Consider the following 26,862-nt stretch of genomic DNA (forward strand, 5'->3'; position numbering starts at 1 on the left):
TTATTACTTTATTTTCATTTAAATACTCTTTTTTTTCTTTCCCTTTTACTAACCCATCCTAAATTCGTTTTCTCGAAATGCATGATGGTCTGTCCTTTCCTGCAGTCCAAACTTGTGATACCATACATGATAATAAAAACAAAACAAGGATTCACGGTTGAATATAATGGATTTGATTTTGTGTATTTGAATAAATGTTCATAAAATTGGTTTTTTAAAAGTGATATATTTTATGTTTAAATAGTTTTATTACAAGGTTAAAGTAAAATTCAATATAAAAATTTGGATCTAATACAAAAGATACTTAATGTGTGTTTGAATAAAATTAATTTTAAATGAAATTAATTTAATATAATTGAATATTATAAAATTGATTTTGAATAAAGTATAATCTATTCTTACTTGCTTCAACTCTGTCTTAATTTTTTTTCATCATAATTGATTCATAATTTTGAAAATAATTTAAACATGTAAAATTTGATCAAAATTAAAATTGACTCATCTCAGCAGTGATTTAATAAAATTATTTCAATTTATAATCAATTCTGGACCCAAATTAATTCTAAACCCATAATCAATTTCTCAAACCAAACATACAATTAAAAGGAAATCAATTTTGAATTAAAAAACTATAACTAAAAAGGTTTTTTGTTAGGACATATAATAATGCGGATTCCGATTTTCACAAATATTTTATGTGTTTTTCTATAATTTTAACAACAATTTTTTTTTTCTCTTTAAATTGTTTAATCGGTGTACCTGGAACACTGATTAGCAAAACTCTGCATTAAAAAATCATTTTTCATATCTTAAGTACAGAAATGAAATTTAAATACGAAGTAATTGCTATTTCAAAGTTACGAGCACACGGAGGATGGTTAAGAAACAATCATTATAAAAATTAAATGTAGCTAATTATTGAACATCCAAGTTACGAGCATAGGGAGGATGATTAAGCAACCAAGGTAACGTTCAATGAAAATCTTGCAGGTAGCTTAGGACTAGAGTTATTAGAGCCAAATTGATTCATAGAATACAACACATGGGCAAAAACAAAGATATACCCCAAGTGAAAACCTTGAGTTATTGGTTTAAAAACAAGGAGTAAACATGTACAAGCTTCACTATGATGGAACAAAATGTTATCGTACAAGTTCGGATTGTTCTGAAATTGTTGTAGGCCCATCACTTTCATTATATAAACGTGGATTGTCTTGTGAAATGACAATAAATTTTTTGAAGACATTTCTAATTCGTGATGTAATTCAAAAACATTTTACCTCAAATATTATAATTGGATTTGAAATATTTTTTTAGATATAAGTGTAATAAATGAAGATTAAAATAATAGTACTATTTTAGTATTTAAAATTAAGGGTAATATAAAATTAAAAAGTATTTATTTATTCTGTTCCATTTAGTATCCCAATATTTCATTCAGTTTGATAGTATTATATTCAAACGATGAAATTTTATTATATTCCATTTTACTCTATGTTATTTTAATGCGTTTCATCTCATTTTTTTCCAGCTTATCCAGTAATGCTTCTTAAAATGCGAACGACGCCGTATACATAGTTTGGAAACCGGGTAGATATTTTATGCACCTCTATATAAAGAGAGACCGTGCATTTTGAATTTTGCGCGCTCAAATTCTGGTGGCATTTGGTTTTCGACTTTTGGGTTAAGTTCACTCGCTCGTTTACTTGGTTGGTCGTGTGTGAAGAATCAAGATCGCTAAAAATGGAGGACATGGAGGAGATCGATGCCGTTCCTCAGGTCCATCTTTCACACAATATGCCTCAAAATTCAACAAACTTTTTTGTTTTTGTTTCTTCTAATTTACTAGTACTTTTTATTAGGAATCAGACAATGGAAAGACACACTGCGTTTTAGATCGATTAGCTTAAAACTCAAATCGCTCCACGATTCTCTACGGTTAACCAGATTATTTCAATTCTTTACGATAGAAACTGGATATATTTCACTTGTAGATTAAACTCTTTGTTCGTTTAGATTGATAAACTGAAGTTGAAACTTGAACCGAATGTGTCAAAACATTCTGATGATGCTTGATCGTTACATTTATAGCTTCAAACAAGTAACACTTAGATATTTGATTCTCTAATGACTTTTAACTTCGTCGCTAATTTAGCTAGATTTGTTATAGCAATAGAATTCAAGCTTAGTGTGATCAGTCATCGGTGGTCGGAGGCATGACCTTGTCTGCACCGTTTTATGGTGCTTCTCTCTGCCGGTTACTAGAAAGAACAAGTTTAGGCAGAACGAGTTTCAATTTCATGACGTGATTTCTTCTAAGCAAGAATTTTGTTTACTATTAGTTGGTATGGTTAAGTTTGTGTTGGGCTACAACAGTAGTGGCAAGTTTTTTTGGATTTGTAACGCATTCCAACCTGATATGGAGGTGATTAGCATAACTGAGAAATGGACTAGATTAACATCTTGAAAAATTAAAAGAGAAAACAGGGGGCAGGGGGATAGGCTTACAAATCTTCTCACTCAAACTTGTGTTGTATAAATCCACGCAATATCAATGAGTTTTATGTAAGAAGTTTTACCTGTTTCATATTAGAAGTCAGCATGTGAAAACATTAAAATGTAAGGCTTATCTGATAAACAAGTTTTGTAGTAATGTAATTTAAATTGAATAAGTTTATGGCTACATAATTAACTTGGATTGATATTCAATAATTATTAGCCTAGTGGGAAAAGGCTATAATTTTTTATTTTTTAAATATTTAATATTAGAGTGATAGTTAACCATATGTTCATATATAATTTCTTAGGGATTATACATTCAAGAGTCCTCAGGTTCAATAGTTAGTTGGTCTTGTAACCTTTTTACCCAAATGTTAGATTTGCTTCACTGCAACCTCAGTCCTTAATTTGAAAATTTGGATTTTATACAGGTTTACATGGCTTGCATCCTAAATGGTAATAGGTAAGCTTCTCGTAATAGCTCAAATACCTGTTGCCTAATCTTGCATAAAATTGTTTGGTGCAACAACAAAATGACAGTTCCTTGCACTGGGAGTGAAATGTGTGAAGAATGATGTTGCAGGAAGGATATTTGAAATTGAGTGGCAAATTGTCTAAGAAACATGGAAAATTAAATGTAATGTTTAATGTGCCAATTTTGACTGGCAAAAAATGGTTAGATAATTATAAAAGGTATTTGCAGCTAAATGTGCTTGCTCCAGTTACATGTTTATGTTTTTCACCTTATTTTTCTTTACTTCTCTTTTAATGAACAAGAGTGAGTTCTCAAATCATTCGTTACAGAATAGGAGTTTCTTATTATGATTCCACCCTTCGCCAACTTTATGTACTTGAAGTTTGGGATGATGGTGACAAAGGTTTTCCAGTTATTGATCTGGGTATGATTTCTTTACTTATCATTGTTGAATTTCAGTTCAGTTTTAGGTAGTTGCTCATCTTATTTTTGATTTCTCTTCTTAAAAGGAGAAGTTGTGCAAAACGTAATTCTAAAAAAGCTCTAAAAAATAAAAGGAGTCCCCCTCCTTTAAATAAAGAAAACATAGAACAAGAGCTTTTAGATAAGTTAATTTTAAGAGCTTTGTTTTCTCTTTCACTATTCCAAATTCCAAGGCCCAAGAATACACATCCAAATAATTTTAACATAAATAATTTTCAAGCTAAAAGTTTATTAAATTGCCAAACAACTTTAACTTTAATTTTAAAACATTTTTTTAACTTTAACTCTATAGTAGCTTTCAAATTCTAAAAAAGTTAGGCCAAATGCAATCTTGGTTTTCATGTTCCTCCTTGGTGCCATGTTGCATAACAGTTGAAACTTCAAACTAAGAGCATAGATATTTTCTCTTTCGATGCAAGTTTTCATTATTGTGCTTCGTATACCCCTATCGGCTTTAAGATGAATTCTCTTACTAGTTATGAATTCTAGTATATGACTGTCTTTGGCTTCAATAACTGGTGCAGTGAAATATCAAGCAAACCCTTTGGTTATTTACACAAGCACTAAAAGTGAAGAATCCTTCTTGTCCGCTCTGCAACAAAGAGGTAGGGAGCCCATCAAGTGGTTGAGTCATGAAAGACTAGTTCTGGGACCCTTGACCTATTGAATTGAAGTTATGCAGATGGAGCAGCTGAGTCTCCTATAGTAAAGCTTGTGAAAAGTTCAATATTCAGCTATGAGCAAGCATGGCATAGGTATTGAATCTGCTAAGATCTTAAAGAGATTTTTAAGTCAAGTGTTTGCAGTGTACTTGTTGATAGACATTGTTTTTTGTGGATATTTCAGATTCTTAATATTTTGATATTAACCTTTCATCTATTTTTATACTTTGTATTGCATATTATGTGTCTAATCTATGTAAATGTAAGATTTCAAAATATTAATGGTAAAAAATTATCAAATCTATAGACACATCCACACACAAAAGTAACCGTTGATTTAGGAATTTACCTTCTGTTTGAAATCGGTATATGTGGTTTGTTTTTTCATTGTACAAGTGGCATCATTGCCTCTCTTTCTCAACCTTGAAAAGTTTATGTTTTTTTATTGTTCTGCTTCAGTGAAAGGATTTAGCAAAAGTCTTGATAATTTACTTTTTTTTTTTTATTCAGCATGCATAATTTTTCGTGGTGGTTTCAAATGAGGCTATTGTATGACATCTTTTATTTGATGAATTGTCAACTCCTTTTTATCCAATTAAAGAAAAAACAAAAAAAGTGGGCTGCAATTTCTTTATTCTATTGCTTCTTCTACTTCCTGATTTTACAGATTAGTTTACCTGCGAGTGGCGGGGATGGATGATGGATTGAATGTGAAGGAGAGGATTTACTATGTGAGTCTGAAACTACGCACTATTGTCCTTGTATCTTAAGACTATCAATGCACATGCTTAAATTAGTAATATAAATATTATTTTTTCTGGAATCATTGTTGCTTATAATAAGTCTTGTATGAGAAAAATCTTTGTCCTTTCAATTATTATTGCTATTGCAACACTCTAATAGCTTGTATGTATTTCCCTCTTCCTACCTCCCTGTTACAACTGCAGCTGAGTTCCATGATGAACATGGGAAGTGAAGTACAAGTTCGTGCTAGTGGTGGCCTTCTTGCAATATTAGAGAATGAAAGGATTGTAGATACTCTTGAGCAAAAAGAATCTGGAAATACATCAATTACAATAGATTCTTTAGCAGAAATTTCACTGTATCCTTATTTTGCTCAGTCCTTAAAGGCAAATGCATTCAATTTTGTGCTGTTTGAAACTTGAAAGGAGATAATGTTGAGTTCAGATTTTGTCCTTTACTATGGAGATACAGAAATAACTTTCTCAAACTTGATACAGCTGCTCATGAAGCATTGCAAATATTCCAAATAGACAAGCACCCAAGCCACATGGGAATTGGTAGAGCAAAAGAAGGGTAGTTGTTAACTTAATCTTAAATATTCTACTCTAAAAATATGTAAATATCTAAGGCAATGTCTTAATTGCAGGTTTTCAGTATTTGGAATGATGAATAAGGTTTGTTGGAGTTGTTTGAATAGTGTGTGCCATTTTCTTGTCATACAGACTAATTGTTTGTCCTGTATGCAGTGCGTGACTCCAATGGGTAGACGTCTTTTGAGGTAACATGAGAAAAAATAGTGAGAATGTGAGATTTATAACATACCCATTTCTCAAACTTCAGAACTTACGGTGACGTTTCTCTCATATTTTCCCCATTTCAGAAATTGGTTCTTAAGGCCTATACTTGATCTTGAAGTTCTAAACTACCGTTTAAATTCTGTATCCATCTATAGTCTATTATATATGGTCTAATTATGCTTTACTAATCTGTAGTATCCAAGTTTCAGGTTGGAAGAAAATTTACTCTATTTAGTTATTGTCCCTTTATAGGTGAAATATCTATTTACTACATATCTTCAACAAATTAATCGTATAATCATGAAAAGTGCTGTTTTTCTTTGACGGGAAGTAGATATCTTTTTTTCTATGCTCAGAAGAACTTGTTACTTCTTTACGAGAAACCTTGAAATCTGTGAAGGACATCCCCCTCTTGCTGAAGGTATGAAATTTGTTTCGAACTCTCGCATTCCTGTTTCTGATGAATTTTGTTTTCTTGTTCTTCTGCTCATTTGACTATATGTCCGTTGTCTATTCTTGAAATTCTCTCTTATAGATTCTGTTTTTTTAGAGCCCATTAAATAATTGAAAAAGAGCATGATGTATGCTCATTAAATTTTTGGTAACCACAAGATTTTAAATCTCGATCATAAAATAATATTAATGGTTGAAACATGATATTTTTTAACTATTACATACTACATTTATAATGTGCTTATATGCTATGAGTTATGAGCATATAAGTATTATTGAAGATAAGCCAGTCTGTTATTAGTACAATTATTAATGTGATGTTCCTTATTTAAGCAAAAGCCTGTATTCTTTGTATGCTAACACTTCTGAAGATTTAATCAATCATTAAAGAAATTTGACTCTCCAAGCTCTATATGCACTAGCTTTGATTGGACAGCTCTTCTGAAGGTAAAATTTCCTTTCATGTATTTATGCAATTATGCTTTTTAATATATTCATATTCCCTTGTGCTGTTAGAATTCGTGTTAGCCCTGTTTTTATGCTCTTTTTATTTTTAGAGTATTTGTGCCATGTTGCATGTAAACAAGATTTTTGAAGTTGGAATTTCCGAAGGTCTTCGAGAAGAATTGAAGTATTTAAACTTGGATATTGTTGAGAAGGTGCATTACATATCTGTTCTATTCAAGAACACCTATATACGTTCTAGCTTAAATGACTTCATTTTATGAGTAACACTAATGCAGGCCAGTTCACACATAACAGCAGAACTTGGTTATGTCTATGAACTGGTAAGTTTTGTTTGTTTCTCTCCTATTAATTATCAGAAAGGCAAGTAAATTATTTTTGCATATAATGATGCTTTGATGCTTAAAAGCATCTGATTTTCTGCACAGGTGGGGTCAGGGACCACCATCCTAAGAGTCAATGCAATCGAGAGATTTATTTAATTTGTTTGGATAATAGTGATAGTAGTTTTTCCTTCATTTGGATTCCTGTTATTATTGACAATGTCTTTTGCAGGTAATTGGTGTTATAGATGTAAATAGAACTAAAGAGAAGGGATATGCTACAGTGGTGAAAGAAGGTTTCTGTGATGAGGTTAAACCGAATGTCCTTGTTCCCTTTCTTAGCCTTAGTGTGTGAATATAATGAATTTAGTTAATATGCATATGCCACTAAAGATGAAAAATGTGTCGTTCAAATTTTTTCCTCACACATGTATGTGCCTTGTAGGATGAGATTTAAACAGATGAATTAATCCATAGATGTTAAAACTTTAATGCATAAAATTTTCTTCTTTCATTGGGTAAAATTAATCTTTACTGTGGCTAAGGTTTAATTTTTTGACTTTGAGTAATTTTGTTATTGTGTAGTTGGATGAGCTGAGGCAAATATACGAGGAACTGCCGGAATTTCTGGAAGAGGTGGCTGTTGGTGTAAATTTTAATTGAATTTTGAAATTATATATATATATATTTTCATCATGATACATCTTTTGCAGGTTTCATCATTGGAATTAGCACAACTTCCCGTTCTATGCAAGGACAAGCGCATTCCTTGTATTGTTTATATACAGCAAATAGGTACTTCTGACTCTGAATTACACGTGTATCCATAACATGTAGTAATGGGCCATTACATTGCTCTTCCTTTCTGAAGTATAATTACTGATAGGCTGCTTTTATTTTTGAATCACCCTATCCATAGAGGGTGATCACTATATCATCGGGCTTTCCTTGCACTAGCATTGGCCCTGTGTTCAACACCTGTGTAGCCAACAAGAGTGATTCCTCTTCAAATATTCTTTTTTACAATAGGAAGGTTTCTAATGTTTTCTAGATTGAAGTTTATGCAATGGGCAGGACAAGGACTAAAAAAAGTGTTTTTTTTCCCCTCTCTCTTTTAACACCTTATTGGCTAGAACGTAGTTGCCTCTATTGCTTGTTATAATTTGAATACCTTTTTCCTCCCCAATCTCATCCACAAGAGAATTAAGTAACTCAGAATTTTTCTACAGTCTTCACAAGTTGGGATCCATCAATAGACTTCACAAACATTATTGTGACTGTAGAGCTTGCTTAAAAATTGATCAAGGAACTGGCATACTAAATTAGCCATGTTTGTCCCATTGCTCCTTATGGTCCTTCAACATATTTTAGTAAACTCCATCTCCTTCTTGATAAGTGGAATTCTGATAGGAACTCAGAAACAACAGCAGGGGCAGGGGTCACAATAGCAAACCAGGGGTACAGGAAGAAATAAAGCCCAAAAGAAAAGTTGCAAAACCATCTTACCTCAACGATTACGTCAGAGGAAGAATGGATGATGATCAGCGAAGGCACCTTAGGAAAATCTCCTTGCTTGATGCTGTCTGCTCCAGGGGACAAGCACTAACAAATTTGGTTATTACAAATATTCCTAGAATCTTTCTGTTACTTGGAAGCTTATAAATATAAGTAAATAACAAGTAAGGAAATCAATGAAAATTATACAAATTACCTCATCCTTCTCTGTTCCTTCTCTTCTCTGTGTCTTCTTCTTCCTCTTCTTAATTGCCGGAGGTTTTGGTTCCTCGAAGCCAGTAGCTAGGGAGTGCTATTGTTCTCATGTCCGATCCCAACAAGCACGAAGGCTCCTCCAACCATCTTGAGGATGTCCTTGCTCGCCTTGGCCATACCATGCACTCTATGACCCTCAAAATGGACGAGCTTCTCAACCGTGTTGCTCCCCTGACCCCCTCTTCCACGAACAACCCCACCCCAGTTCATCACTACTCACCCTCTGTTCCTGCAACAACCCACAAAATGAAGTTAGAAGTGCCTCGTTTTGACGGCACCGAACCTCTTCGTTGGATCTTCAAGATCAACCAGTACTTTGAATACTATGGCATCCTGGACAATGATCGTCTTACCATAGCTTCGTTCTACATGGAGGGTCGGGCTCTTGCTTGGTTTCAGTACATGACCAGCAACGCCCAATTTACCTCCTGGCCCGCATTCCTGCAAGCACTACAAACCCGGTTTGCCCCATCACAGTATGAGGACCCCACCGGTGCCCTGTTCAAACTTACTCAGAAGGGTTCAGTGGCGGCCTACTTGTCGGAGTTCGAAAACTTGGCTAATAGAATTATCGGCTTGCCGGCCCCTTCCTTTTGAGTTGCTTCATCTCTGGCTTGATGTCGGAGATTCGCCGCGAAGTCCAGGCCCACCAGCCTCTGACCCTGGTCCAGGCCGCCGGCCTCGCGAGCCTCCAGGAGGAGAAGCTGTCCGACCATCGTCCGCCACCGCCACCGCCACCGCGCCCGCGACCCCCACCCATCATTCCACCACCTCTCGTCCCACGACGCTTCCATCTCTTTTGCCCTCGCCGCCTCGGCCTCCGCCGCTCACGATGAAACGCTTGACTCCAGATGAACTCATCTCACGCCGGGAGCGTGGGTTGTGTTTCAATTGTGACGAGAAGTATCATAGAGGGCATCGCTGCGCCTCTAGGGTTTTCCTTCTCGTCGCAGAAGATGAAGACCCCAGTTGGCTTCATATAGACCCAGTTGACCCAACCCAAGACCCAAACTCCATCTCCTTCTTGATAAGTGGAATTCTTATGAATAATGATTAGTTGGAGGTGGTAACTTGGACCAGAAAAATGGCCTCAATCATTTGGAGAAAAGTTTTCGACTTGATATCGTGAAAAGACAATTCAGCTTGGAACCACCACACTGAGCTATATATTGATGGACCGTAGCCATTATTTTTGTCAGATACCTTATGGTAGTTTTCCTCGTCCCTTTTTCAACAGGAGTTTCTGGTATTTTACTGTACAAATCCAGAGGGTTAGCACCCTGCAGATTTCAAATTCAAAACCTCTGTAACACTATTACAGAGAATATAAAGGAGAGAAACAAACAGACCAAAGAATTAAAAAAATTAAACATTTTTTAAGTTCCGTAAATATTACTGTATTTAGTTTTAATCCTTCCATTTTTTTTTTCATTCATTATGGTTCTCGCAAACATTAAAATTTTGAAAATAATCCATATATTATCACTTGCAATAATGTATCATATATCTAATTATCTCTAAGGATGTCTATTTGGATCTGCAAATGAGAATTTCCACAGGGATTCCAACTTCCCGTAGACGGAGATTTTTTCCACCTTGCGGGATTCTGTGCGAAGAAATTACATAATTATTCTTATATTAATTGTTATTTTATATTTTAAATATTAAAATATTAAAGGTTGTTTTATATTTTATTTATATTAAATTTAAAATGAATGCTTTAAATTGTTGGTGAGACTTTTTAAATCTTTTTAAATTTTTTTTATTAGAATTTAAAATTAGTGTTTTAAATTGTTGGTGAAACTTTTTAAATTTTTTTTAAATTGACTTGTATTAAAATTTAAAATTAATGTTTTTTTTTTTAAATTGCGAAGAGCCATGGGAACCTGCGTGGATGGAAACCGAGAATAAAGATCCTCACAACAAAGATCGGGAACTGGAATGAGGGGTTAGTTGGGAAATGAGAACGAAAAGGGGAGTATTTCCCGCCCCTGCCTGGCCCGTTGACATCCCTAGTCATTATTGAAGTGGCCTGTAAAATTTTATAATTAGATTGCATGCCGCCTTATTGGTAAGTAGTAATAAGATTATTTTAAAAAAAATAAAATTTGTGAAAAACAAAACTAACATATGGAAGGTGTGTATAATTTGGATGAGGTTGTAAGTTCAAATCTTTGTTATAAAAAAAACCAAAAACACAAAAATCAATGAAGCCATATGTATAACAAAAACAGAGAATGAACAGTGACCGGCAGGGAACATAATAGTCAAGGACAGTGAAAACAGTGAGGGAACGCAGGGAACATAGTAGACAAAAACAGAGAATAGAGAACAGTGACAAAGGCAAAACCTAAGACTTGGAAAATCAGGGACATGAACATGCAGAGCCTGAGGTGAGGGTCCAGTTGCCAGCAAGTTGCTGAAGAAGGAACCGTAAATTGCCAGAGGAAACCGCCGGAAGATGCTGGGCTTTTTAGATATCCCTTCTCTGATTTCTCGGACATAACAAAAGTTTCCTTTACAAAACGCCCTGGACCACCATGTTGATGTTGTCATGATCTTGCAGCCACCATTTGCCACCACAAGGAATCCTCAACTCCAAGTGTCCCACACAGTGATTTGCTGGATTTCTTCCACGCCTTGGCATGGTGGCACTGCCCTGCTGCCATTGTGGCTGTTTAACAACACTAATTCATATTTTTTTTTCATTGCAATTTGTTTTTCGGATGTTAAACAACACTGGATATTTTATTATTGCACAATGCATATCTTTCTACTGTAGGATATTTAATGTGTATCTTTGGAGAAAAACCCGAAGAAACCACTCTGGAGCAACTTGTAGATTGGGAATACACAGTATGTTGCCGTTTGCACTTGGTCAACTGATTTACATAATTAATATGTTATATTCTGATGGTAGTCATTTCAAATACAGTTTTGTGATACAGATGGAGAGACAAAAAAATACTTTTATAGAACACCAAAGACACGAGAATTGGACAGTCTGCTGGGAGATATCCACCATAAAATTCTAGGTATTTTAAGCATACATTTGATAGTTCCCTATTTTTATTTATTTATTTACTTTGAAGTAAGTAGCTGAGCCTTTGCCCAGACTTGTAACATGCTCTAACCTTGAAATGAAAAAACTCCATTTAAAATCCAGTTGAATGCCAATCCATGACTTTGGTTTAGTCATGTTGAGGTGCATTGGAAAGCGGGATAATGCAGAAACAGGCACACTCTATAAAGACGCAATATTACGTGTAGAGTTGTAAGAAATTAGAGTTTAATTAAAAAAAATGAAATTCCTTGACACAGCTTATGTGGTATAAGAACTATGTGATGTAGGTAGTTATTTTCTTCCTAAACTCAAATAGATAATATTGAGTTTGCCTTCAAAATTCAAATTATAACACTTGGTCTCTGGTGCAAATCTTACTTATTTATGAATTCTTTTATTCAAGATATGGAGAGGGCGATCACCAGAGACTTGTTTTCACGTATATTGTTGTTCCAAACCCATTTGATAAAGGTGGCAACTTTTGCAGCTGAACTGGACTGGTAAGATAAATTTTGTCATTATAATAACTGGTGCTTGCTCAGACAATTTTTTATCATTGATAATTTTATTTCAGCTTTTTGTCAATGGCATTGGTTGCACGGCAGAACAATTATGTCAGGCCGTCGTTGACTGAAGAAAATTTGCTTGATATAAAAAATGGAAGGTTCAAACCATTTAGTTTATAAGAACCTCTTGGAAATGGAGAATCGTTGACATGGTTAATGATAAAAACTGGTTTTGTTTGTAGGCATGTTTTGCAGGAAATGACTGTAGACACATTTATTCCTAATGACACTAAGATTCTTCATGATGGTAAATAGATGTAGACATACATAACTGATATTAGCTAACTTATATCATTGAAATCCATTTTGATAACATTATATTGTTATTAATCCCTGTTCCGTTGTTCTTTACAACATTAGGGAGAATTAATATCATCACTGGTCCTAATTTTTCTGGAAAAAGTATCTATCTAAAGCAGGTCAGTTATTACTTCTTTATCTTTCTGGTATATGTATTCTTTAGGATTTTGATCATACTGTTTTAAATAGCAATTATGTTGAAAAGGTCATTCTATGACATTACCTTCTAGTCTCCAAAAAAAATGTTTCTAACTTCTAGTCTCTAAATGAAAAAAGTGTTGCAGAACTATTCTTTAGCAGTACGTGTATCAAGTTATCAACTTCTGGTTGTTAATATTCATCTGGTCTGACAACCTACAAACTACAATTGTTAATATTTATCTGGTCTGTTTTGATTTGGGTTTTGCATGTTTTTATTTTCGGATATTCACTCGTAACAATTTTTTCTGTTATCCAATTTAAAAAGAATTTAGTTACCATGTATTTTTGGGATAAAAATTACTTTATATTATTATTATTATTATTATTTAATAACATTACTATATTATTTGATAAATACAAGAACATATCAAATTGACTACATGACAATTGACATCACAATTTAATAATAATATAAATTTATTGTACTCAATATTAAAGTTTAACTGAATTTTTTTTAACATTTCTTGTATTGTCTTGTTTTTGTATGATTACCTTACGGTAAAATGACAGACTATAAATAAATAAACAAAATCTTATCATTTTTATTGTTTTATGTGATGAGCTCTTGTTTATCCACCTTTCCTGAGCAAAGGATTTTTGTGAGGGACTGTGTTGAAGACTAAAATTTATTGGCTTCCACATTACAGTTCATCAGATTGTTGATTCCTTAACATACAGTCTAATGTGTGGCTATTACATGATGCTACAACCTTGCTCCTTGTTGCTCTATGATCATAATGTAATGAGAAGTATTTTGCAGGTTGCTATAATTGTTTTCCTCTCCCACATTGGCAGTTTTGTGCCAGCTGATGCAGCAACTGTGGGTCTGACAGATAGGTATCATTTTCTTATGAATCGTGTCCTTTGTGAAATGGGAGTTACATTGTTGTATGCTGATCTTAGTTTTACAATTGTAATGTTTAGTTTTTTTTTTCCTTGGGGGGGGGGGGGGGATATTTTAGAATATTTTGTGCAACAGGAAGCCGGCTTATGACAGCTGAACAATCAACATTTATGATTGATCTACATCAAATAGGGATGATGCTCAGGTATACCAAGATAAAGGCTAATAAGGATATCTTCAATACATTGAACATATATCGATCATAGGCAAAATCTGTATAATCTCCCAGTATTTGGACTATCATGCAGGATGCTCCTGTCTTCCATATTACTCACTTATTTGGTTTAATTAATCATTTGGTTTCTATATCCATGCCAACTTTTCGTTTAAGTCCCTATACCTAAAAACTTTACATTTAGTCCCTATACAAGGAATTTTTTTAAGTTTTAGTCCTATGCCTCCCTTTTCTGACGGTTTTACACTACCAGAAAACTAACAACTTGAATTAAAACATAAAAAAATTGTTGGTATAGGGACTAAAACAGAGAATTTTTTATACAAACAATTTTTAGGCAGAGACTAAAATGAAAAGTTGATGCATGTATAAGGATCAAATGATTAATTAAACCCACTTGTTTTATAATTGCAGATGTTTTTCTGAATGGTTTTATCTGAACAATTAAATAGATGTAGGGTTCCAGGAGATTTGTAGTTTATTAAAGAACAGTGTGCGTATAACTGTATAGATGTGGGTGTGTGGGTTGGGGTGTGTGTTATTTTTTTCTTTTAATGTTGAGGAACCTGCAGGCATGCTACTTCGCGTTCTCTGTGTCTAGTGGATGAATTTGGTAAAGGCACTCTTACAGAAGGTCTGTTAATCCAATGTTTATTAGGTGTCTAAATCATAAATACATGGAATGTGTGTATACTGCAGATGCTAGTTTTTAGCATAAATGTTTTGATCAATTGATCTTCCTTTCAGATGGAATTGGTCTACTTGCTGGGACCATAAATCACTTTGTCACGACTGATGAACCTCCAAAGGTTTAAGACTTTTCCGGAAAATGTGTAATATATATGTTTTAATTCAACTTTTCAGGAATTATCATTTTCTTCACAGCATGCTTTTAATTTCTTCACAGCATTTTCCTGTGATGAACATCTTTATGCTTCCAGTTGCCCTCGGGTCAATTCTATAAACTTATAAGTCAATTTGATTAAATATTTATGAACTAATCAATGTTCATTAATCATGAGAGTAGAAGTTAAAAGTTCATTCCTTTATCTTTGTTGAAATTAAAAAATAACAGTTTTTGTACACTCTCAAGCATCAGTTTTCTAGGACATTGTTATTGAAATACAATTTCCCTGGAAATTTTATTAAGAGGAAGTACTAATCACTAACTATTAACTCAGACCCTAGACTCGAATTGTAATCGAAATGTATAAGCGCAAACTGGTGAAGGGACTATATGCAGTTTCTCCGAGAGATTGTAACTGTGATTTATTCTGTAAATTTTGTAGGTTTTTGTGTGCACTCATCTCATGGATTTATTGCATGGGCATTCCTTGACCAAGGTTATGCACTTATACTTGTGCATCATTGTGGAAAGTGTTTGAACTCCTCAGTTAAGTGATCATGAACATTGATTTTTTTGGACTATTTCAGTCTGAGCAGATTAAGTTTTACACAATGAGTATACTGAGGCCCGACGGAAATTCCACGCATATTGAAGACATTGTATTTTTATACAGGTATCTTTATTGTTGATTCAGCCATGCAGTATGCTAAGAATTATATTTATCGTCATAAGGTCATTTGATGTCAAGGAATTTGATAGGAATTACTGAATTAGGAATGCTATTATACTTCACCTTCACTTGATCAGACAAGTTAACATATATATATATATATATATATATAAACGTAATAAACAAAAACATTTGTAGTTAGACTCTGAAGATGGAAAACTGAATGCCAAAATTTATATATTTAAGCAAGCATCTGTTTCAGTTAGCTTATCCTGATACATTATAATCTGCACATGACATGAATGATAGTATTTGGTTTATGCAATGCACTGCGCAGAGGAGATTTCCTTGTACTTTGTTTGGACTATTGAGATTAGTATAGAATTGAAGTGGTTTTGATATCTGCGGAGATTTCATCTTTGTTATTATCATATTCCTCACAGGCTTGTCCCTGGGCATGCGCATCATAGCTATGGTATGCTTTTGTTTTATCAGTATTTTATATCATGAGTATTAATAAAACACTTTCTAACACAGTAAAGAGAAATATTAACAACACACTTTTTAATACATCATTTAGTGAGTTAAGTTTAAATAAATTTCAGCAAGTGTCTTTCAAAGAGTGGATTAGTATATTACTAACATTTTTTGTTATATCAATTGAAACACTCATGAAAATGATGTGTGTGGTTTTTGGAATCCTGCAGGGCTGCACTGTGCACTGCTTGCTGGTAATTTACAAAACTGCTGTTTAAAAATGATATTTCCTGATCAAAAGAGTGTACACTACGCATATTTTTCTTTCTTTCCTTTTTGCTGACAACAAAAATGTATAAAGCATATTTTATGTTCTGCTCTTTTTTATTTTATTAGAACAAGCTTTACGGTTCATGCAGGTGTACCAGAGGAAATCATAAAAAGAGCAACAGCTGTGTTGGATACCGTTTCAAATAATAAACATGTTGAGCGGTTATCCAATGAGAACATCTCTGCTCAAGATCGTCAATACAAGGTGTCATATCAATTTTCAAGAACCAAATTATTGCTTTGGATATTGTTTACTCTCTCAGAGACATGTTAATTTATATTTCTGAATGGAATGCAGGATGCCATGGAGAAGTTGTTGGAATTTGATATTGACAAAGGCGACTTAAAAATTTTCTTTGAGGATGTATTTTCTCTAGTTCTTAATGCATCGTGACTGTACTGAAGTCTTCTGTTGGTTGTTTTCGTAGGAACTATTGAGATGCCATATGTGATCATGACTTTTATATCAAGACGAGTTAAATCGTGTTTTATTTGAAGTCTTTTACAAACTTAGGGTCCATTTTGGTAAATAGTTTAATTAGAGACTTGTAGAATATTTATTATGTATAAGTTGTTTTTATATTGAATAGAAAATTAAGTTGAAGTTCATATCATATTATTTTGAAGAGTTAATTGAAATAAAAAAATAAAAAAAATTTATGAACATATCATAAGTTTAAGTTCTTGTAAATACTTTCACAAAGTATATGTCACATGATAAGTTCAAATAAATTTAAAATAAGTTCCTTGTAAATGGTTCTTTATATTGCTAACTTATCAAGCATCCTAGTTACTATTGGTTTACTCGAAGATTTCTCTTAGCATACTGACCCAAACGTTGCGACATCTACTTTAGGGTCGATACCACCTGGGTTAGGTTGGATCAAAGTTAATGTTGATGCGGCTGTTAGAATGTCTGATAATGAGGCTGTTTGCGGAGGAGTTCTGCGTGATCATTATGGTGTCTTTTTGCATGGTTTTATGGCAAACTTTGGAACTTGTTATATCTTAGAAGCCAAACTTTGGGCTATCCTCAATGGCCTCCAGCTAGCTTTGGATAGAGGCTGAAGCTGTTCGTCTCTGCTATACTTTGTCTCTTATTAGTCATCCTCTTCTCGAGAGAGTGCAAACCATTCAGAGGATGTCCAGAATTCCTGTGGGTTGCTGTTACAGACGCGTGTTTAGAGAACACAACCGGGTTGCTGATGAGATGGCTAAGAGAGTTTTCCCTCTTCAGCATTTGTTTTCTGCTTTTAATGTTGCTTGGTACGTGACTCGTGCTCAAGTGCTGGCTTCGAGGGCCAGGGGCCTCCCAGAAAAGAAGAAAAGGACAGAGAAAGAATCACGAGAATGAGGAAGAAGGAGCGTAATTGTTCTTATTCATTTGCTAGTTATTTACATATATTTATAATGCCAATTGCTACATGTAATTATCCAGATTTGCAGGAATATCTGCATAACGGAATTTGATTCTCGATGCTTCCTAACAAAAGACATTGTGATCTAGCAAATCCTGTGCTGCCAGCTCAGCTCCTCGTCATTTGTAATTCCTTCCTCAAGCATAATCTCTGAGATACGCGGGCCTGGTAATCCTCCTTTTTGGTTTTGCTGTTTGTACCCCTGTGTTCATGTCTGCTGCTTTCTCTATTTCTTCTTCTGGTGTTGCTCTGTTACTATCATTGCTCCTGCGTTTGTTTCCTCTTTGCTGCGTGTTGATGTCAAAGGGATTTGGGTTTGAGAGAGAAAATACATGAATTAGGTTCTTTTACTTGAGGGTCATGATTATAGTATATGAGTTGATGTAGATGAAAATTGAAAAAATATAAATAAAAAAAAAGATCATTAACATTACATTTAAGATAGTTCTGGTATGCTAAATCCTAACATTCTCATGAATTAACTTCTACAATAATATTGATTTTTCTCATTTTTTTTGTTTTAATTAATTAATTTACTTTTATGTTTTCTTTTCTCCCTTATTTAATTTAAATTAATTTTATGTCAATTTATTTTATTATTTTTTTACAATCTTTTAAATTAATTTATTTATTACTTAAAAAATTTATATTCATAACTAATTACAAATAAAATTCTTATAAACTCGACATTAAACTTCTATTTTTATTTTATTATTTGTGACAATTTAATTTACTTCTCTTTCGTTCAACATATGTTAATCTAAGTATATAATCTACTTCAAGTAAAATAATACATTTGGCAAGCCAGTGATTACTTTTCATGAAGCCTACTTAGATTACTCTACGGGGTAACAAATCTAGTAGTATTTTTTTCGTCCCAACACCACACTTGGCGTTTGATATTGAGTTAGATAAAAAAAAATGTCATTGATGAAGGGCTAAAATCAATCGTCAGCTTCAGCTAGGCAGCTACTAGCTGTCTCATATTAATGGGAGAGGTGTAAGTTGAAGGGCCATCAAAAAGTTTATTAACAAATAAACGAGCAGCTGCCTCCGTAGGGTGGAATTGGTCAAAGAAGATGTGATCTTGTCTGTTAGGACAAAGGTTTGACAATGGCAGGCAGGGAGCTCTAGCATTCAGCTCACCCAGTCCACAACAGGCACCTTTTACCTCACTAAATCCTGAAAGTGATTTAAACTTATTTTAATTAGAGAATAAAACGATAACGAAATACAAATTTAGAGAATAAATATTGGTCATTTACTCAAAAAAAAAAACTAATAAGCATTGGTTGGGGAAAGAAATAAAAGAAAAAAAGTGAATAAATTTTTAAGTTATTTGAATTATAAGGAGAAGAAAATAAAAGAGAAGGAAGTTTCTTAATAAAGAAAGAAAATAATATTTGGATATGTTATTGTATAAAATAGTACCGTAGGAAGCTGGAGTCTGAATAAGGTCGTTGATGGCAGCAAAAGTGTCAAAATAGGAGTAGATTATGCCTCCATTCTCCGATTGCCATTCCTTCAACATGGACTGAAGGCCTTCATTATATTTTACCGCCATGTAATTGGCTTCTATAAAGCATTCCGTTTTGTTCTTCAGCCTGAAATCAGGGCAGCATCCAAGTGTCCCAACTCCCGCAATCTCAAATTTGCGAGCACCATGATCGTATAATCGCTGCAAAAAATAAAAATAAAAAAAAGACACAAGAGTTGGCCCTCTAAGCACAATAGAACATTTACGAGAAAGTAACATGCATGCAAATAGGGTACGGTGCATGTATTGGAACCCCGCAATATAATTATTAAGTCAATTGTACAATTTTTTTTAAGTAAATGAGTAGGTAAAAGTAAAGCAAGTCTATCTATTGATCAGTGATTAATGAAGTAACTTGATTATAATCATGTTCATGTGATGTTATGTGTTACCTGTAGTTGCACTTTTAGTGAGAAAGCCATGGAATCCACATACTGTTGTGGGGTGCTTTTCTTACGAAGATCCGATGATTCAAAGTATCCAAATATATCATTGCTGCCAATCACCACAACGAATATTGATTTTGAGAGATGCTTCTGTAGACCAGCTGCTCCTCCTACTTCTCGAGTCATTTCCTCATGCACAATTGAGTAGTAGTCCATTTGTTTTCTCAACGGTATTGATTGTCTCTGAAATGATATATAATAATATATATTGTTATTTAGTACAATATTATACCAACAATATATAGGATAAGGGATGGCTCAGTTGGGAGAGTAACGATTTTTATGTACCATTTATATATATATATATATATATATATATATATATATATATATATATATATATATATATATATATATATATATATATATATATGTATATGTATGTATGTATACCTTACTTTGGGGTTTATTGGAGCCAAAAAAGAAAAAGAAAAAAAGAGAGGATAGGTAGAGAAAATAATAATTATAATAAATAATTAATGAATAAAGAAAATAGGATTAAAATGATATAAAGAAGAAAGTGAATATATATGATTATTATTTATTTTTAATAATGTGCCTACGGAGCGTTTGGTAGATAAAAAATATTTATTTTTTCAAGAATTTTAAAGTGGAAAATTATGATTCTTGTGTTTGGAATGTAATTAATAAAAAAGATTGCCAAGAAACTATGATTTATGAAAATTAATTTTAGCTCACTTTCCCAAAAAAATATTCTCATGAAGTGGATAGGAATACAACTTTCCCAACTACAGGGAAAGTTCTAGATATGTATTTTACATTAATTTTTAATTTTCATGAAACATATTAAAATTAACCAAATGTATTTTATAATTTCTAGGAATTATGATTTCTAGGAATAAATTTTCCTAAAAATTATATATGCGTCATTTGTTGGGTTGGATCCGTCATGCATGTGACCTCATGTGACCCAATCCAACTCGGCATGACTCAGAACTCCGGGGGGCGGGGGGTCATGCATTTTTTAGTTTTTTTTTCCAATTGAACAACGTTACTCATATTAAAAAATTTAATTTATATCTTACACTTATGTTATTTATAGATTTGTTTATATTTTTTTACCAATCATAATCGCATCTTGAAATTTGAGTGATAAAATTGTTACTATTTTTAATTTTTCTTTGACTAATTTGTGTGTGTATTAAATTTTAACTTAAGGTTGTTATATATATTAAACTATGAAAAAATATGTTGCATACTCAAAATTTTAAATAAGTTCATGAGTGTGCTTTTAAATATAATGAATTTAATTAACCTTTAATTTTTAAGTGTACAAATTTACATCTTATGAAATTATTTTGATTTTTTTAAATATAGATCAGATCATCTAACTGATGACTCAATAGATCGATCCCTAACTCAATAATTGAATACGTTGACTGAATCCATAATTTAAATCGATAATTTACCCAAATCTAATAAGATTAGTTCAAAGATGGATGTAGACATCCGGGGTCATCTTGGGTCAGATTCCCATAACCCTATTTAATTTGGGCCATATATTGCATAAACAGAATAAATAAATAAATTTAAAAAAAGCCTGGAGGTAATAAAAAATTAAAGGGAAAGAGGGAACTGCATCTGGTCACTTACATAACGTTCGTCTGTACCATCAAATATTCCAGCACCTGCAGAGGCAAAGCTAACACCATCCATGAAGGATGCATTGTTTTTGTTGGCCTTTGATGTTATAAGGGACAGGTAAGGTGGTGAAGTTGGAAAACCCAATTTCTCAGCTGCAACCCACACAATCATTCTATTAAAAAATGTCTCTATATTCTATATATACAACTGTTTGAAGTGGCATATTAATAGCTAGAGTGAATTTGGATTCACTTACCAACAAAATCTGCAGCATTCTTGCCGTTGCTAAATCTCCCTGTTGGTTTGTGTGTAGGAAAATCAACACCATAGTGACGATGATTTGCCTTAGCAATGGAAAGAGTCAAGTAATTGTTGTTGCCCACATCAACAAGTGAGTCTCCAAACACATAAACGGCAGAAACCATTTCAGCCTTTGAGGAACCAAAGCTGAATAAGACGAAGAAGGCATGGACAATAAGGAAAGCTCTTTTACCCATCTTGGTGGGTTTGTTTGAGTGTACTCCAAATTGTTTTTGATTTAGGGTGTGTTTGGAGGTAGACAACAGTTAGATTGATATTTAAAGATACCACAAAGCTGGATGAAAGGTACACGTTACGTGTGAAAAGATAAATTTGATTGAATGCTAGTGAGAGATAGTGGAGCAAAGAGTATTTTCCAGATACTCCATCCACTTATTTTATTGTCAATATGATGTGTCATATGTTAATGGGACAAACATTGTCAACGTCAAAAGTAAAATTCTTAAACTTGTTGCCTTGGTTTTTAGTTTTAATTCCCTCAACAACTAAACTGTGACAAAGTTAATTAGGCCTGTTTTTGATAATTACCCAACTAGCTAGGCACAACTCTAACTCTTAAATTTAGTTTAGTTTTATAATCTGATCGATGTTGCTGATTAATGAACATTCGAAGGCACAGATCGATACATCATACATGCATCAAGTGACACCCTATATCTAATTGAATGACCAATAAAGAACCAACTGATGAACTTCGAAAACAATTACTATATATATAGTATTACTCAATTGTTCTTTATGATTTAATTTAGTAGATGGGTTGTATATAAAGCTAGCAGAGGTAGGCACATCAAAATACGCACATCCGAAAAGTAAAAGCTTCATTCAGCTCAAAGTAAAAGGTTCTATATATATACTTCTATATAAATAATTAATGCTTTGAACTTAAAGCTTTTAAAGTTAGCTCAAACCCTCATGTTCATAAAGTGTACAGTAGTACACGTTTAAGGTCCACAGTGGTCCCCCCCAATATTTTGGCTTAATTTGAAAGCAATGCTGAATATATATTACATAAGAATTTCAATTTTTCACACAATACCACCTTGACACTATGGAAGTCAGCTTGCAACTTATGCTTCATCCCACTATAAATCACTCCCCAAATTCAATCTAGCATTCATGCATATATATAAATTTTGATGAGCTAATTAAAATAGACTTGTGATTCGCATTCATTGCACCTTCGCCGCCCCATATATTCTTTCCACTTCTCTATGTTCATATCATGATTTTGTTCCTATAGTAGAAATTCTAAGGAAACAAGGAGCAATAAAGTTCCTTTCGTTCAAAGTGATCATCTTTGTGTGGCATTTTATAAAGACACTAAAGATAGTTTTCTGAATCCAAATCTTTTTAAGTCGGGACTTCGACAATATCAGAATCTTTGGTTGGATTAATAAAATTAAATAGATACAGAAAAATATATTGAAATAAGTAACTTTATTAAGAGTTATTTCTGAAATAATTAATTTGATATATGTTTGTATGTGTGCGCGCATGTGAGAGAGAGTTTAATTTATATAAACATCTATTTCTAACTAATATGGTTTAATCATTTTCCTAGGTTATGATGTAACAATAAAATCAATATTCATTAGACGCTAGTGTAAAAACAACAATATATAAATTAAACCCTCTCTCACTGTGTATATATTCCACAGACCTCCATGATCCCTTTACAATTTAAGGAGAAAAAACAACACCATTCTCTGACATTCAAGGGAAAAAAAATATAGTCTGTGATATGTGATTTATTCGTCTTCACATGTTAATCCGTTCAAATAAAATATTACATTTTAGGAGCTTCACTGACACTTTTTAAAGCTTTTTAGCAATAAGGGTACAATATTCACACACAGACACACTTTTTAAAGCTTTTTTTGGTCCAAATAGAAACTGTTGCTTATTTTCTTAAAAATATTTAATTATGTCCAAGTTTTTAAAGAAATTATTCAATTGAAAATATTTAAGAAAACACAAACAAACAGCGCATTGAGTTCGTGAAAAGAATCGATAGGGCAACCCATCACAATGTTCCACAACCACAAGAGACCATCTCCCGACTTATTTACGGTGGCTCCGCTCAAGTTACGTTTTGTTTTCAGACTCTTTCAAGTTTTCAACGTCGCACACACAACATACATCATTTCCCTACTTTGAAACTTAACATTTTTTTTATACCCCTTTATTTATATAATCATTTCTTTGGTTTACAAAAAAAAAAAAAAAACCCTGATATACACCACATAAAAGCTGGTTTATCTAAATAGGAACAACTTTTTTCTTTAATCTGAATATTTTTTTGGCCGTGAGTTATTAAAAGACTAATCTCTTACGGTATTAGAAATCTACTAATGGACTTGACATCTTCTAACATGCACATTTTTTTTTTTGTAAGCACGAGTCTAAAATTGAATCCTAATCACATGTTTAAACCTGTTTATATATTAACCATGTCACGCTACATGCACACAACTACATATTTTTCGAAGCTAATGTAGCTTTATTCATCATGTAGGCTTCCTAGAAATTTTTCCTACTTAACAGGTACTAGTAAGGCTTAAGTAGTAACCCCCAAAAAACTAATAACGAGTAGAGACATATACTTACGGTCAAGCACGACTCACGGTTAAGTATTACATTATACATACTCGTACAAATATACGTACTACTATAATATTGACATTTTGGCGTTCTTTAATTCTGTGCCTGCTTCTTGAATCATGGTTGAGATTTAAGACAAATATATATATGAGGACATAGATTACAAACTCGGCTGAAGTTTCGAATTGAGAAAGGAATAATTTATGAAATAAAAGGATGCCATACATTCATACAATGAATCCATGTAGTTAGACAAAGATTGGACAGTTTAAATTTCAAGTTTGATATAAAATATAACTTGTTTAACCATTCGCGATTGTGATTGATTGAATGTGTCAAATTCTTGACTATAGGAAATCCGAATCTGAAATAAAAATTAGAAGGAGGTCACAAAGATTTGGACAAGTACCCTTACGGAAGTACATCATCAAGCATGATGACCAAAAGTGAGATTGTTTTAACTTAATTACAAGGCATGAAAATATGTTTGCTTAAAATTTAGTAAATGTTTTCAAAAACAGATTTAAAACTAAAAACAACAAACTAATATTTTCAGTCTTTTTTAAAAAAGTAAAAACTTAATGATACCTTAAAATAGTTTTTTTATACATATTTTATAAATCTTGAAATTTTGAAAATAGAAACAGAAAATAAACACTTAAACCAAATACACCTTAGTTATCTTAAATTTAAATTTTAAGTATTTAGTTGCATTTGCCTAAAAAAATAAAATTATGTAGTTATATTAAATATTCTGATCGATCATTTTAAAAAAATATATGATATACAAAAATATTTTTTAATTCTTGAGTTGCTCTTGATGATTTTATCCCAATCCCAATTTGCTGATTAATAATGCATTTGTGGGGAAGTGATTATTGAGGTGTTTGGTTGTTCCATAAGAAGAAGGAACCTTGATCGATGGATTGCACCGACCGCTCCTGCTCACCACTGCTGCAACACCAGCTCCCCAGCGGATGAGGATTGGAATTAGGATTAGGCTTGTGTTGGAAGTAGAGGGGATGGGCTTTTATGGGTTTGAAAAAAAATGACATTAATTAATAGTGTTAGATAAGGCCAAAGTAATGTAAAAAAATAAAATAAAGAAAGAAGAGAAAATGCATGTATAATTTGAGTAAAACTCAAGTAAAGTTCAACAATTTGCTCTTAATAAAATTCACAAGTAGTTTGATTGCATTAGTCGTGAAACAAAGAAATATAATTGATATTCGGAGTTCAAGACTATGAGACTTGTCAAACAAAAGTTTTTATTTATTTATAAAAAAAGTGAAAAAAAAGAGTTTGCCTATCAATATATAAATTGACAATAAATTATTTTTGTCACTAACTAAATGAATAATTGATAATGTTTATAAAAAATACAGGTATACCAGAATAAAACAAAAGAAAAAGTTTCACAAAAATATTGAGTTATTATTATGTACTTGTTTTCGTGGTTGATTTTTGTATTATGTGTTGTAGGTAAAATTACTTATAGTCACTTATTTTAATATTTATGTGATTCACATGAGGAATAAAAAGTGTGAAAGCTTTGAGACAAAAAAGAATAAAAAAGAAAAAAACAAAAGCCTATAATCAAAAGAACATGTCGGGCTAAAAATGATAATCAACAACTTGTATGTAACCCCACTACTACAAACAAAGTTTTTTAAGTCGATTCTGCGGGCCATTTTATGACAGTTTTGAATCGTCATAACACGCAGTGTTGTAAAATGTGTCATCATAAACAACGACAATTTCGAAACCATCTTTAAAGATTGACATTTCTAAGACGATTCTAAAAATAACCGTCTTTAAAGATTACTGAAACTGTCTTAACTTTCTAAGACGGTTTTCTTTGTAACCGTTTTAGTATGTCTCTTCTTTGTATGACTTTCTAAGACGGTTTTATGAATAATCGTCTTAGAAAGTCATACAAAGAAGAGACATACTAAGATGGTTACCGAAAAAACCGTCCTAGAAAGTCAGACATACTAAGTTGGTTTTTCAACAATCGTCTTAGAATGGTTTTTTTAAATTTTTTAGGTGGTGTTTTAATTTTTCTATACATTGATTTGAAGCAAAAATACTCATCATTTTCAACAATTGTAAAATCGTTTAATCACATAATAAAAGAATTTACATAATTAATGATAGTCTACCAGTTTTGCAAGAATTTAAAATTACTATGCAATATTTAACATTACTAACTTGAATTGTAAGTTGTCCAAAAATTACAAACTTTGACAACACAACTTTCATAAAGCAGTGTCGAAACCTCCTTCACCATGTAACGAGTCCATAATTAAGGGCAGATGCAATAAATCCATAAACAAACAAAAAAATTGATTAAAAGTTGATATAAGGATCATCAAGTGTTTATCAGATAAAAATAAAATAAAAATCACTTAGTTCTAAGATGCTAGAACAAACAAGATTGGATGTGTAAGATGGAATTTATAGTTAAAAGAAAATTATAAAAACCGTATGTTTTATCACTTACTCTACAAGAAGTTGAATAGAATTTGCAGTAGAATCAGCAAACTCAAGGGGTGGCTACATACAAATTTGTGAGTTAGGTATAATTAAGTTGTTTTAATGGGTAGTACTATAATAGTATAATTAATTAACCCAATGAAGGCATCATGATTAACAAACATGGCTATGATATATCGATCGTATGTGATTAAAGGAAAACAAGTTTGTCATTCAATGATCCATTTCAC

The 26,862-nt window shown here is 32.6% G+C and overlaps 2 protein-coding genes across 3 annotated transcripts; one reads left to right on the forward strand and one right to left on the reverse strand.

Annotated features, from left to right (window-relative positions):
- The first annotated feature begins 1,661 nt into the window (after positions 1-1,661).
- Positions 1,662-16,714, forward strand: LOC114383533 (DNA mismatch repair protein MSH5-like). The gene is made up of 34 exons (XM_028343219.1): positions 1,662-1,779; positions 2,931-2,962; positions 3,304-3,398; positions 3,982-4,062; positions 4,140-4,212; positions 4,787-4,850; positions 5,067-5,221; positions 5,335-5,436; positions 5,510-5,537; positions 5,610-5,641; positions 5,744-5,801; positions 5,995-6,081; positions 6,504-6,560; positions 6,671-6,772; positions 6,857-6,901; positions 7,134-7,211; positions 7,487-7,537; positions 7,615-7,696; positions 11,454-11,527; positions 11,607-11,706; positions 12,139-12,235; positions 12,310-12,399; positions 12,484-12,548; positions 12,662-12,720; positions 13,563-13,639; positions 13,765-13,851; positions 14,454-14,515; positions 14,629-14,690; positions 15,171-15,224; positions 15,316-15,401; positions 15,842-15,873; positions 16,106-16,129; positions 16,295-16,410; positions 16,504-16,714. Exons 1-34 carry the CDS (start codon positions 1,744-1,746, stop codon positions 16,597-16,599), a joined length of 2,439 nt encoding a protein of 812 aa, XP_028199020.1. The 5' UTR covers positions 1,662-1,743; the 3' UTR covers positions 16,600-16,714.
- Positions 16,715-17,556: 842 nt separating this feature from the next.
- Positions 17,557-21,826, reverse strand: LOC114383258 (GDSL esterase/lipase At5g55050-like). 2 transcript variants are annotated; one of them, XM_028342882.1, is made up of 6 exons: positions 21,468-21,826; positions 21,221-21,363; positions 19,553-19,789; positions 19,055-19,301; positions 18,795-18,805; positions 17,557-17,910 (listed from the first exon to the last, which is right to left on the reverse strand). In XM_028342882.1, exons 1-6 carry the CDS (start codon positions 21,706-21,708, stop codon positions 17,761-17,763), a joined length of 1,029 nt encoding a protein of 342 aa, XP_028198683.1. In that variant the 5' UTR covers positions 21,709-21,826; the 3' UTR covers positions 17,557-17,760. The 2 variants fall into 2 exon arrangements, with proteins under 2 accessions (XP_028198683.1, XP_028198682.1); XM_028342881.1 differs by lacking the exon at positions 17,557-17,910 and having other exon boundaries at positions 18,307-18,805; positions 21,468-21,812.
- Positions 21,827-26,862: the final 5,036 nt, after the last annotated feature.

Source organism: Glycine soja, chromosome 14, assembly GCF_004193775.1.
Source record: "Glycine soja cultivar W05 chromosome 14, ASM419377v2, whole genome shotgun sequence".
NCBI lineage: Eukaryota > Viridiplantae > Streptophyta > Magnoliopsida > Fabales > Fabaceae > Glycine > Glycine soja.

Coding starts and splice junctions, on each gene's coding strand:
- LOC114383533 (XM_028343219.1), top strand. CDS start 1,744: ATGGAGGACATGGAGGAGATCGATGCCGTTCCTCAG. Junction 13,640..13,764: donor ACTGTGGGTCTGACAGATAG/GTATCATTTTCT, acceptor GGGATATTTTAG/AATATTTTGTGCAACAGGAA. Junction 13,852..14,453: donor CAAATAGGGATGATGCTCAG/GTATACCAAGAT, acceptor AGGAACCTGCAG/GCATGCTACTTCGCGTTCTC.
- LOC114383258 (XM_028342881.1), bottom strand. CDS start 21,708: ATGGGTAAAAGAGCTTTCCTTATTGTCCATGCCTTCTTCGTCTTATTC. Junction 19,302..19,552: donor CACTAAAAGTGCAACTACAG/GTAACACATAAC, acceptor TATTTTTTGCAG/CGATTATACGATCATGGTGC. Junction 18,806..19,054: donor TCAGACTCCAGCTTCCTACG/GTACTATTTTAT, acceptor AATCACTTTCAG/GATTTAGTGAGGTAAAAGGT.